Consider the following 13446-nt stretch of genomic DNA (forward strand, 5'->3'; position numbering starts at 1 on the left):
TTCCTCAGACTCCCTACCCTGCTGTCACACCAGGGGAGCCAGATTATGCACCCCAGCTTCAAAACTTGAACCTGGCAGCCTGGCTAATTACCTAAGGTCCACGTTACCATCCCTCAGTAAACAAGTATTGGATGTCATTTTGGAGGCAAGTAGGCCTAGTACTAGAAAATCTTATGCTGAAAAATGGAAAAGATTCTGTGCTTGGAACCAAATCAAGGGATGGGCCTCAGCAGCGCCCAGTTTACCTCAAATCCTTCAATACTTAACTGAGATACTTCACAAGGGCCTTTCCTTTTCCTCCATCAAAATTCACGCCTCACCCATTTCATCTCATTACAACACAGAACCACCCCTCTTTTCTCACCCACTGCTCAAGCAGTTTCTCAGAGGGGCCAAAAACTTAAGACCACCCAGACGAGCCCCAACTCCTGCCTGGGACCTTAACTTTGTATTGGAAAAACTCACTCTGCCTCCTTTTGAGCCAGCAGCAAGTGTAGAGTTAAAATTCCCTTTCTTGGAAAACAGCTTTCCTTTTAGCAATCACTTCAGCAAGACGGGTATCTGAATTACAGGCCCTTATGGCAGTGAAGCCCTTTCGTCATCTTTCATGTGGACAGGGTGTCCCTCAAGACCAATCCCTCCTTCATGCCCAAGGTGGTATCCAGTGTGACTCTTAATCAATCCATTCATTTGCCAACCTTCTTTTCTAATCCACAGAAAAAAGGTGAAAGGGATACTGCACTCCTTAGATGTGCACAGACAACTTAGATTTTACATGAACAGGACTAAACCTCAAAGGAAATCTGAACAACTGCTGGTGGCATTTGCTGCAGGGGCAGAGGGGAAGGCTATTTCAAAGCAAACCATTTCTAAATGGATAAGCCATTGCATTAGTTTCTGCTATAAGCACCATGGAAAACCTATCCCACAGGGGATTAGACCCCATTCAACCAGGGATGCATCTACCTCTACAGCCTTTCTCAGGGGTGTCCCTACAAGAGACATCCTAGAAGCTGCTACCTGGAGTTCTGTACATACCTTCACAAAGCATTACCATTTCCAATTTTCTCTAAATCCAGAGCTGGCTTTGCCACTGCAGTCTTGCAGGGCCTTATAGCTGGTCCTAATGCTATCTAAATTCCTCCTCCTATCCTTAGCTTTGGGAATCTACCCAAATGTGATGACTGCAACAGTGAAACAAGAAGAACATAGTACAGTTGTGTACACTTACCATAAATGTAGGTGTTCAAGTGTATTCACTGTTGCAGTCCTGGTTACCCTCCCTCCAGCCCCCTGACTTCTTTTGGCTATACTTCTACGCTCCTTTTCTATGCTTAAAAGCTTTTTGGTGTATTTGCTTTTTTGTTGGAGGTATAACCTTGTATGTATGTGTGTGTGTGTGTGTGTGTGTGTGTGTGTGTATATATATATATATATATATATATATATATATATATATATATATATAATTGCTTCCCATTAGGGGGGCACCTGATATCTGGGGCAAGAAAAACTGCTGTAATTGCATCGGCTGCATGCTTTATACTCCTGACTACCTGACGTCAAGGAAGATGACATGGCAACCGATGCAGGACAAAGACTTTGATAATCAGGCCGAATGAGGGCTACTGCAAGCAGATAACCCAAATGTGATGACTGCAACAGTGAATACACTCGAACATCTACATTTATGGTAAGTGTACACAACTGTACTTTGCATCCTGTTTACTGGGTGTAAACAAGAATGGTATAGTCAACAGTGTACTGGAGGTCATTGATAGATGTCTTGGAAGTGTTGATGTCTCAGTGTCAATTGCCTAGACTGAAGGTATTTCTATCCATTCTCTACTCTGTATCACTTGAAGTGGGAATAAAATCCTTGATGAGGATTAGACTGTCTGCTAAAAATATAACTAATCTCAAGCTGATGATATACCACTGCGTGAGTCTAGGTTTCATGTCAAATTGGTAATTAGTCTATGAACCATTGTAGAGAATGCTGGCATCCATGTAGATAAAATTCTAAAAGTTTTGGCACATTTTATTAATGGTGTGTATCGGATGATAATCAGAAGTTGCTGTCATTCCTTGCTGCATCACTTTTATGAACTCCGAAATTTTAAAGTGAAGCATTACTTTATGTGGTCATTAAGTCATTTGCCATACAGCATAAGGTAAACAATGAATCCCTTTAACAGATTATTATTCTTTTTTTCTGGGGGAAAGAAAGAAGGCTAAACATAATAGAGCTTGCTTATATACCTTAAACCCATGCCTACGCTAATGTGGTGGCGATATTGTTTTCAACTCTTATGGAAATGAAAAGCACTGGACCAAAGATTTATGGTTTAGTTACTACATTAAAAAAATCGACAATTTATTGACTCATTTCAGGACCTCGCAAGTTTTAGCCCATTTTACTGATTCTAATTTCATCTTACAGGAAAGTTGCAGTACACACAAAATGCAGTATTCATCCTGTATTTTTGGAAAGTTCCTTAAATGTTTCTGGCATGTGCCAGACCAACTACTTTTATGGCACTAAGGTTCATCATTACATACTTTAACTGTGAAACATAAAGTGTGTATTTTATTAACTATATCTCTCAACAAACACACTATGTATGTTCTCTTAAAGGCAGAAGAAAACACCAGCCAAGTTAAATTAAAAATAAAAATGCTTACAAACTTTCAAATAAGAATGACTTTGAAAGCTTAGCTCTAGTATGTCGGATGAAAAGAAAAAAAAGTTTTCCCAGTTTAGTTTCTTTAAAAATTGTTGCAGATCATTCTGGATACTTAATATATATTTACTGGTGTTCAAAGACTGCCACACCCTTTAGAACAATTTCAAACTACCAGCAATACCAGAGAATTAGATCAACATAAATTTCTCCAGAAACAGGCTGAACATCTCCAACAAAATATTGAAAACAAAACTGAATAATGTTAAAATATATGAGCCACAAAACATTCTGTTGGACCAAACATGGGTATTTTGCACTGTAAAGGGCTTTCTGTGGGTGGCAGTGGGTATGGGGATTGGCATATGCAGAGGATTCTATCTTATCCAAGTGAGAGGTCTCCTTTTTTCAAATATAGCACTATCATTACAGAAGGCAAGGTGTATTCATAATCATAAACCTGAATGTATTTGTGTCATACAAATCTGAAGGAATAAGAACAGGATTCCCCCTTCCTGATAACACAAAGATAAGTGCAGCAGTGGGGAATAAGGGATGAGTTTAGTGAAGGATATGAATAGGTTGAACAAACTGGCAGAAGGGCAAGAGTTAATGTTCAGTGCAAGGAATATCAAAGTACATCACTTAGGCAGCAATAACCTTAGTGCAAAGAATCAAAGAGAATTGGAATAAGAGTTACAGAGCAGGAAATGGATCTGGGAGGAGTAGATTACCCCCTGGATTGGACTGCCAGAAGCAGAGTAAGAGGGCAGTGACATCAGCAAACATAATGTTGTGGAGGGGCGATTGCTCAGAGGTATAGGTTCCAGAAACAGAGAGATAATGCTTCCACTCTACAGGGAATCTGTCATACTGTATTTTGAGTACTGCATGCAGTTGTGCAGCCCATGTAAGGAAAAGAACATCAGTATTCTGAAAAGAAATATAAATGATAGATTCAAGGTATGTCAGGAAAGGAATATGAACAGAGACTTGAGGAGCTCGAGTTCTTCTCATCTGAGACCAGAATAGAGAGACAGGGCATGATAATGGTGCAGGATATTGTATCAGGAGGATGGTCCCCAGTACCTCCCTGCCCATGTGTGATCTAGTAGGTTAGACACCATCTTGTCCACCCTCATGGTTGGGTCTTGGTTCTGCTGGAACAGCCAGTGTCAACCAGGGATGTGACTCTGCAAGCTGGAAGAGAACTCTGTCTCAATGGCTGATGCATGCATTAGGACACCAGTCCAACAACTCCCCTACCACCTCTACTGTCTGCCACTGTGTGACAGCGTGTTCACTACCCCTGGCTCAGCCACTAACAGGAGCAACAGTGTTCCTGATTCATTTGGTGAAACCCCAGCAGGATAGAGATAAAAGGGGGAGAGAAATACATCCACTACATAATTATAATAATATGACTGGTCAACTACAACTACAGTAGTCTCATGGGAAAGCATAATTGCCTGTAACAGTGATGTGCTACAAATGAAGGGATGGAACCTTATATGTGCAACCTATATATACTAAACCAGTTAATTGTGCAACTGTCTGTTAACTGTACTGCCTGTAATAGTCCCATGAAGTTGTGTGCTATAAGCATGATTAAACTGCAGTAATGCCACTGCATGGGAATACTCACTTCTGTCTCCCACCCATGCAATGCAGAAGTTATCTGGTACTTGACATGCATATATGTACATATGTACACCTGCTGGTGACTGGGTCAGTACCATTAGGCCAGTGGCCTCTTTTCATGGGATACCTGGATGGAATTTCTATTGACTATGGAAAATTGCACAGGGTACTGGTAAACGTACCCTACTCTTTTTGATAAGTGCCATGAGGTCATGTACATCCACAGGAACTCATTCCAGCTCAGGCAGATGGGGCCTTAGATGAAAGTTTCATACAAAGGATAGCACACACAGGAGTACCGCAACACCTTATGCTGAGCTGTAGTGCCAGTGATGTGAAAAGGAATCGAAGCATATTGGGTAGGAACAGAACCTACCGCCTTCTGACCTTTCACTGTGAAAGACAAGTGTGCTACTTGTTGAGCCACTCTGACAGTGCTACTGAAGCCAAACACCAAGCAGTAAACCAGCGCACATATTAATTTTGTACTGCTGTAGCATAACTGACTTTAACAGTTGACAGGCTGTGTACAATAACCAAAAGTTGATACCCCCCCCCCCCCCCCCACAGTTAAGCTGGGTAATATATCTGTATTGCTTTAAGGATGAATTTTTCAAGACTTATACTGAGGTAGGGACAACTGCACTATACATCTAATAAAATACTTAGCCCTGCACCTAGAAAGACAAGACAACCTCCTGTGATAGTGCAGGGCATTCTCCAATGTAGCCTCCTGAGCTGCATAACTCTACAGTCCACAACAGTATAATAGGATAAAAAAAAAAGAACACTCACTCTTCCTATTGATGAAGAAGACCTGAATGGCACCTCTGCGGATCACTGCAGTAGTCCCTGCACTGCTCACCAGTTTGAGATCTTGGCAAGACAGCACCATGCATCCACCTTATACTGGGGGCCCTCAGAAGAGTTCCCAGGAAACAATCCCAATGGTCTCTGTGAAGCAGGCAAAGGAGGATCTTGCTGTTCTGTGAGCACTGTCAGGGTACACTGCAACTACCTATACCATTAGAAGCTGTCATCATACTCTGGGTCTCATATTAGAGAATCAGGGCTGGCATCTCATGATCCCACCTGTTTTCTGTTCCAAGAATTACCATGCAATGTAGTGCAACTTGATAGTGCATTCATGTCATGTAGAGCATGTACAACATTAATCATGTCATTTAGAACATGTACATAGAGGAATGTGAGGTGTGAAGTATGTCAGTTGGAGTGTTGCTTTACAGCATGCACTTTAACTTGGACTGAGACAGTGTTCTTTAGTGAATCCATTCCTAGCAGATTTAACCAGGGAAGTGCAGGTAACCTCCTTTTGGTCTGAATGCATCTGTACATGCACAGTGTGCCTCAGAGGTGCTCAAGCATGTGCAGGATGCTGTGCAGACCTGCACAGAAGAGACTGTGTTTAAGCACAACATGATAAAAACAGTTTCAGAGGCATTCATGAGCTGTGAACTCATATGCATTATCATTGTGCTCAGAGGCCTGAATCAGCCCAATATAAATCCTGGTGGCTGCAGAGAGCTTCACTGCACTATGTAAGAAAACATACAGTTCTGCCTTGAAATCGATATTCTCCTGTGAAAAGTTATTTACTACCAGGAAAACAGAAATACTACTTTCTGCAAGTATGTGCAACATCTGCCTTACACTTCCATGGATGCAGTTGCTAATTGATGGTTCTTTATGGTCATATTAGATATAGAGAACTTATCAGTGATTGTTAAAAGTTTTAACAAGGTGAGCGTACTTGGTGGAAGTACAGAGAGCTTGTTCAAAATTACTGTGAAAGTTGAAGGCAAGCACACCCGAAGCAGTTGTAAAATGCAGCATATAAGGGTGGCAAGTCAACAGTTCCTTGTGATATGCTGGGATGCAGATACCTGTTTATAACATTAACTTGGTATTGTAACAGGGGTGTGGTCAACTGCTAAATTCTTACTGTTGCCCAGAGTATGGACCAAAGCAAAACAGTTCTGTTGTAAAGGCTTATATATATATATATATATATATATATATATATATTTATAAAATATTAACCCTCATGCATTAGCTATGTCAAATGAATTTCCCTCAGTCATGTAGCACAGCTACACCTAGGCAGGGCCATGTTACTATCCCTGATGCTCCTCGGAGAGGTACCAACTGTGGCGGATGGAGCCCATGGGATGCCTACACATCTTCCTGGCATGTCCTGAACCTGTCCTCAGATGAAGCCATAGTGTAGCACATACTGAGGACCCTGTTTTCCAGCATGCATGCATGCACACCACTGCAGCCATCAGTACTTCACATGCACAGACAATCAGTGACAGTGGCCCCCACAAAGCCTTTAGCATTAATCCACTCTAGTCCCTCCTCATGCACACAATGTAATCAGAAGACATCACACCTTCATGTTTCCTTCTCCATCTGTGCAAATGATAACTGTGCCCTGCCCTTTGCGCTTCATTTGGATAGCCTATGTCTGATGCACAGTAGCGCCAGCCTATGCATGACTAAGCACACTCTGATTGTAGTTATGTATGCAGTACATTTACTGTAGTGTATGTGCTTTACTATGGCCCAAAGCTTTGTTATAGCCATTGCCTTTTAGCCAGTGCCATGGCATACTGCACCTATCTCCATAGCATTTCATTCACTGCTGCTTGGGTCCTCCACTGACTCTTCATCTAGTTCACCTTCTACCTCCTACTGCACTGGAAGTTGTATTCAGCCTCTCTGCTTAACTCCTTTCTCATTATTATATTGTGTAATAATGTACACATTAAGAATATCTTAGAACAAATGCCAGGGTCATACTACAGGGCACCACTTGATACAGCCAGGCAGCAAGAGCATGCCTTTAGCAGTCCAAACACACTCTTCATGATGACATGAGTTTTTGATGGGACAAACTTTTAACCATTGTTTGTCACAGTCTGTGGATTTCAAATGGATGTCATCAGCCAGGGTTCCCGAGTATATTTGGTATAACCAATAAGAAGGGGAGGTTGGCATAATGGTTAAGGTGTTTACCTTACAAACACAAGGTGCAGGGTTTGATTCTCACATGGGGTAATTGGCTAGGCTTAAAATGGCCCACAAGGGCAGTTAGCCTAGTAGTAATCTATGAATCTATAAAGATGCCCCTGGGAAAAGACATCTGTCACAAACTGTTTACCTTCATATTGTCAATCACATATGATCAACTGGCGACATCATCAAACCATTTCTGTGAAACCAGAACCGCAAAACTTTTAAAATGTCGAATAAATGTTGAATTTCAACATTTCTGGCCATGCCACACCTCCACACCAGTGCTACCATGTGTCAAAAAGGGGGCGAGATTTTGCCATTCGGATATGTGGAATTTGACGTTCCGGATGTTCGCACTTCGGTACTCGCGGAAGCGGGGTCGACCATATTGAGATCGGCATTATGAAGGTAAACTGTCACAGACCATTGCTGAAGGCCACATGTCTGCTATATGTGGGAATCATGGTAACTGCCTGGGTGGCCTTCAAGACAGATTGTAGATTATACTTATTATACTTATATATTGCACCACAAATCACCTGGAAGTTGATGGAATGTGATGTCCCTTACAGATCACATACCTCCTTCATAATTCACCAGGCGAGGCCTTTATTTCAGTGTTGATACAGTCTGTGGCCAGTGGCCACCAGTACCTCATGGAAACACACTACACCATAGTGACCCCCCCCCCCATGGTATTGGGTCTCTCCTTTGCGGTGTTTGGGAACACATATGCTCCTCTTTATGCAGCAGCATAGTATTGTAAAATTGCTAGAGTATTCTCATGGCAAATGCCTGATATACTAGCAAAAGTGTCCTCTGCTGGTGACTGAAATGTCACTGAGGCTAGTATATTTAAACCACAGATGCTTTAGTATCCACTGGGATAGATACTCCATGACTCCTTATGAGCCTGCAGATAAGGCTGATACATGTCTACTAACTCCTGCATGGTGTCCTGTTAATGTGATACCAAGCTACAATGTCAGTGTTATGAAGACAATGAAATGTTAAGCTCGGGTGGATGATATGATGTTTCAGAGGGTGATAAATGATGCCATGGCATGTAGTGGCAATAATAGCCTCTTCCATTTACATGGTCAGTAAAGCTGCAGCAGCCTCTAAGACATTTCTGCAATTTCTCTGCATTTGCATTGGGTTTTCAGTGCACTCATAAACACTAGTAATTGCATGTTATGTTTGGCTCTTCATACATTTCTAAATTACTATGCCATCTTGTTTAGGGTTACCACCTTTTCAAATGCCCAAGGTGGGACTTTTTTGTAGATATGTGAGATTTTGCAGGTCGAAACATATAGCCAATGCAAAGGCAAGACTTCACATTTTGCCAACCTAAAAGCTTATTCTTGTAACATTCGAGTTGCTTATGCTATTTCACATAACGTTTAGATGTTTCAGATACAAAATAACTGTTTTATGCAATTATTAAAGAAAACTTATGAAATAATTTTTGTCTTAAAATCTCAGGACATTTGCTATTTTTCAGGTTTTTTCCCACAGGACACAACTGCCCAAAGAGGTACTGTCCCTCATAAAGAGGGACAGTGGTAACCCTAATCTTGTTTTGACTGATTTGCATAAATGGAGTCCCTCATTTTAGTACCAGTGCTCATTACTATCTCATTATACAACCATTTGCATATACTTTGAGCAGCTGTGCTGCTCTGTCTGTACTGCTCATGCTCAGTGTGTCTCTGAATCACACCCTCCCTGCATGAGACTTCCCATTACACACAATTGCTTATTGCAGTGCAGTGGATGCTTCTGACTCCTAGCCGTAGTGTAACAAGGCAAGAAGGGAGTGTGCCTTCTGCAGCTATTAGTACATGCCCAAGAGTGCTTGGAGCATGTGCCTCAAAGCCCTTGAGCATGAAGTAATAGCTGTACTATTCAAACCTCACGATTTATCATACTTACAAAATGGGCATATGCATCTGTTATTTTTATCTATTTATTTATTTTTTTTTGCAGTTAGAATTTTACATTTAGTAGCTTACATATAACAATTATGTTTTGCAATAAATTTTAATGTAAAATAGTCCTTCTACCATTTTTAAATAATTGATTATTGTACATGGCTATAATGTGGAATTTTGGAATTACATTTTTAGAGTCGCCATTTTGGAGACTGCTTTGTCATTTTGCAAATCTGTATGTAACTGTTATCTTGTAGTCATTTCCATAAACAACATTTTGGATCCGATTTAAGTGGCCCATAGATGCTATGTCAAAAACTGAAGTCGAAGTATGTTTTGGCAAAGTTGTCAAGTTTCTTTGTTTTACTGGCTTTCTAATGGAGCTTGGCCCCTCATGTTTACAGTTGCAATTTAATACTATTTAATATTGAATATAATACTTAATACTATTTATTTCTGAAGTCTGTTTTTCTTTTTTTCTTTTTAGAAGATATTTTCTGCTTTATTGTTAAAGATGCATGGAAATTGTCTGCAGAGATTTTTCCCATTGCAAGCTGACAGTGAGGCTTTTACAAAGAGTGGATCTGTGATTGAACCTGAAGAGTAGTTGCCCTACATTCATTTTCTCTCATGTATGGAATACATTTGTTACAAATAATCTGGTCTGATTGGTCAGTTGCATCAGTCCATTGTCTATGCTAATTAGATCCGTATCAAGTAAATGCAGGCTAGAACTTATCCCGGCAAGCAAACTGTGTAAGTTAGAGACCATCACAGAATGAGACAGCAGTCCATAATAGTGGACAGACATACTCTCACATCCAGTCTCTCATTTACCTTTAGGATTGGTGACATGTTACCAACCAAGCTGCCAGAGTGTCTTTGGTCTGTGGGTCAAAACCAGAAAGCCTAGTGCAAGCCCAAGTGAGCATGAAAAGAACTTGGTAAAGTTACAGAAGAAGGCAGCCTGTCCAGTAATGTAATTGTGGGTCCAGCTCTCTGCGACAAGTCTGCTCTGTCAGCATGTTACTCGACTTGCATTTTCTTTTGCCCATTCATGTTCCTTGGTTTATTTATATATTTTCACCTTTGAAATCAGTTGCATTGACAGCAAAGGAGATCCCCAAACTATAATTTGGGATAATACATTTTTAAAGGAGGACCTACTCAATAATTTTACACTCAAAAGCACAGGAATTGATTTCTTCTCTGTAAATAAAATGTGAAGGGCACTAGAACATTCTACCTGCCCTTAATGTCCCATTGATGTCTGCAGCTTGGGACTAAGCCAGTCACCTTATACACAGCATTCATTTCTTATTCTCATTTAACACCATTTATTCATACATTTCAACTGCCTTTCTATTATGAACACTTTTATTTAGAAGTGAATAAAATGTGGCACACAACTGAAACCATCTCTTATTATTTAATTCTTCCCGTGGCTTATACATTCTGATTTTCATTCACTACATACATACATGTATAACATATACCTGTTACGAAATAGCTGAAGCAATAGTTTTTGCTACTAGTTCAATCTAGCAGAGTATCTGCAAAATATTTTGCATATCTGTTCACATTTTTATTAATTTCACAGTTCAGCTGTTTTTCTCATACTATATTATTTATTAGATTTACTCAAATCAGAGTCGGTTTTAACTCGTACTGTTTTCTTCAGCACTTACTCTAAAATAGTACATTTTCTAGTAATTTTATTCTACTTTCTTTTTTTAAAACACTGTGCACTTCATTCTATTTTTGGTCAAAGCTATTTTAAAATAAGGAGTTTTGAGGGGCAATATTATAAACCATGAATATATTTTAAAAAACTTTTTACATCTTTCCAGCTAGTACCTGTCACTACCAAACAATGTACAATATGTACAAAAATAAACTGTGTATGCATTCACAGGATTAGAAGCCAGCAGTTTTAGTGGATACAGCACTGTGTTTGATCTCTGAGAGACTGTATTTATTAACTATAACATAATGTTTATCTTAAGGTAAAACAAACCGCTGAAAAATATATTTTTCCATGATAAATAAGTCAAGTTTTGCATTAAGCTACATTTACATTATTAATGGTATTCATTTAACCAGTGTTTTCCTTTCCTGTTACCTGTCATTCCTTTCTGTCTTTTTTAATGGTCTGACTACGTATTTGCTCATCAACCATGTCATTGCTTCTCGGTGTACCGTATGCCAGTGGCTTTACTAAATGTAACAAATTGGGCCTCATTGTTCTCTGCGGCCTGTCCATTACTCTTTGAAGATGTCAGTTTGAATTTTAAACATCTCTTAGCATCAGGTAAGAACAGGATATACTTTTTAGGTCCTTTACCACACACTAACATAATTATCAGGTCCCACAGGGATGACCGTTTAAGAGCAGTGTAATAAAATTCATGTCCGCAGAAAATGAAATAATGTTTGTAGTTGTGCAAGCTCCGTGCACCTCCCTCATCTGTGAGATTTCTCTTCATACCTCTTTAATTATATTAACTGTTACCTTTCCCATGTGCAGTGCTCTACTGCAGAAATAAATGTTGATGAACTACAGTTGTGATTCAGAAAATAAAAAGTGTGACTGAACTTCCACCAACCTCTCACACAATCCCTTAAAACCCAAGGGAAACATATTTACCACAAACCTGAAACTGCCATAATATAAAAGTCATGCAAAAAGTAGCAGTGGTCACTGTATGGGCACTTCATTGTTTGCAGTGAGATAGTGAAGTATTTGGAAATTATGCTTCTGAACAGGCAGCATGCTGTCTTCTTCAGTGTTTATTGCTTTTCATTTGTAAAGTATGTACAGTAAATAATGTTTGTATAGATTCATGTCAGCTCACCAAAGGTACTTTAAGCAAATGTAAGTAAGTCAAAAACTGTTGCTGAAACTACCTTCATCAAACACAGGAGAAGAACTTTTTTGCAGGACAGCAAGCCCTGTACCACCCACATGTTGGAGCCCCCCCCCCCCCGCCAACTTATAGGTACCAACTCTAAGGTTGTACAACAGTGGCTAAAGCGGCAAACTCAGCTGTTGGCAAAAGTAGTTTCGGTGAACAGTATTCAAACATATTATGTTCGTGGAAACTAACTTTGTGCTGTCTGTACATGTGTATCATTTCTGAATGAGACCAAAATAGTATTGTCCGTTACATCTGCCATTGCTTTTTGGTGGGCTTTGTGTTTCTAACAAAAATAAATGCTTTTTCTGTAGGATGGGGATTGTAGCTGCAGGTAGTATGTTACAGTGAGGCATAACAGCAAAATAACTGAGTGCTTAGTGCATAATAAACAAAGGTTAATATTCATGTGTTAATATGCACATTTCTGTACCTTTCTAGTCTTAATCATGTAAGTGAGTAATACAAAATATAACTGTAATTTAAGAATGTGTGTTTTATGTTGTTGGCATAGGGGTTCCCTTGTCTGGAAACAACACCAGCCGAGTGCTCGTGCTCTCAGGAGGAAGACTGCTGCAGATACTGAAGGTCCAGGCTACAGATAAGGGGTCTTATACTTGTGAAGGAACGAACATTGTAGGAACCAACCATATAGACTATACTCTAGAGGTGCATGGTGAGTATAGTAAAAGGAAATATTACCTGATGAGCAAACATATATATATATCCTACAATGTGCATACTTCAGACTTCATGTATAAGGAAAATATTTGGCTCTGTTTGATTCTGTTATATTATATATATTGTGTCCTATAAAATGTTTGTAAATATACTTTTGTGGAATGATGCAAAGTGAAGCAAAAGTTGTGTCCCAGTAAGATTGCAATCAGATCTATAAAGACAGTTGCACCATTACATTTTGCACATGTGCCTTGTTTTTATCAGGGTATAATTAATTCTTAAAAAGGAAATATTCTTATAAACTGCATTTCAAAGTAGTAATTTATTGCTTTGAAAATGAAGAGGAATTCATAATATAAAAAAGGGTGTTTGAGCAGATGTAATGCAGAAACCTACTCCCTTTATTATATTGTTTTTAGTGAATTACAGATAATTGAAGGTGCTTTCCTTATGCTAGTTCAAGTAGACATATCATTAATCTTGTTTTTTTGTCTGTTTGCATTACTTAAACAAAGCATTCATCTACATATACAAAAATACTTCCTAAAA

General features: G+C 39.5%; 1 protein-coding gene across 2 annotated transcripts in view; it reads left to right on the forward strand.

Annotated features, from left to right (window-relative positions):
- The window catches only part of HMCN2 (hemicentin 2), a 2554053-nt gene that overhangs the window by 1469962 nt on the left and 1070645 nt on the right, over positions 1-13446 (forward strand). For both annotated transcript variants that reach the window (XM_044058392.1, XM_044058391.1), the window contains exon 44: positions 12731-12892. In XM_044058392.1, the coding sequence (XP_043914327.1) occupies positions 12731-12892 (162 nt within the window). The remainder of the gene's footprint in view (positions 1-12730; positions 12893-13446) is intronic.

Source organism: Protopterus annectens, chromosome 16.part0 (genome assembly GCF_019279795.1).
Source record: "Protopterus annectens isolate FY-2018-M chromosome 16.part0, PAN1.0, whole genome shotgun sequence".
NCBI classification, from domain to species: Eukaryota; Metazoa; Chordata; order Ceratodontiformes; family Protopteridae; genus Protopterus; species Protopterus annectens.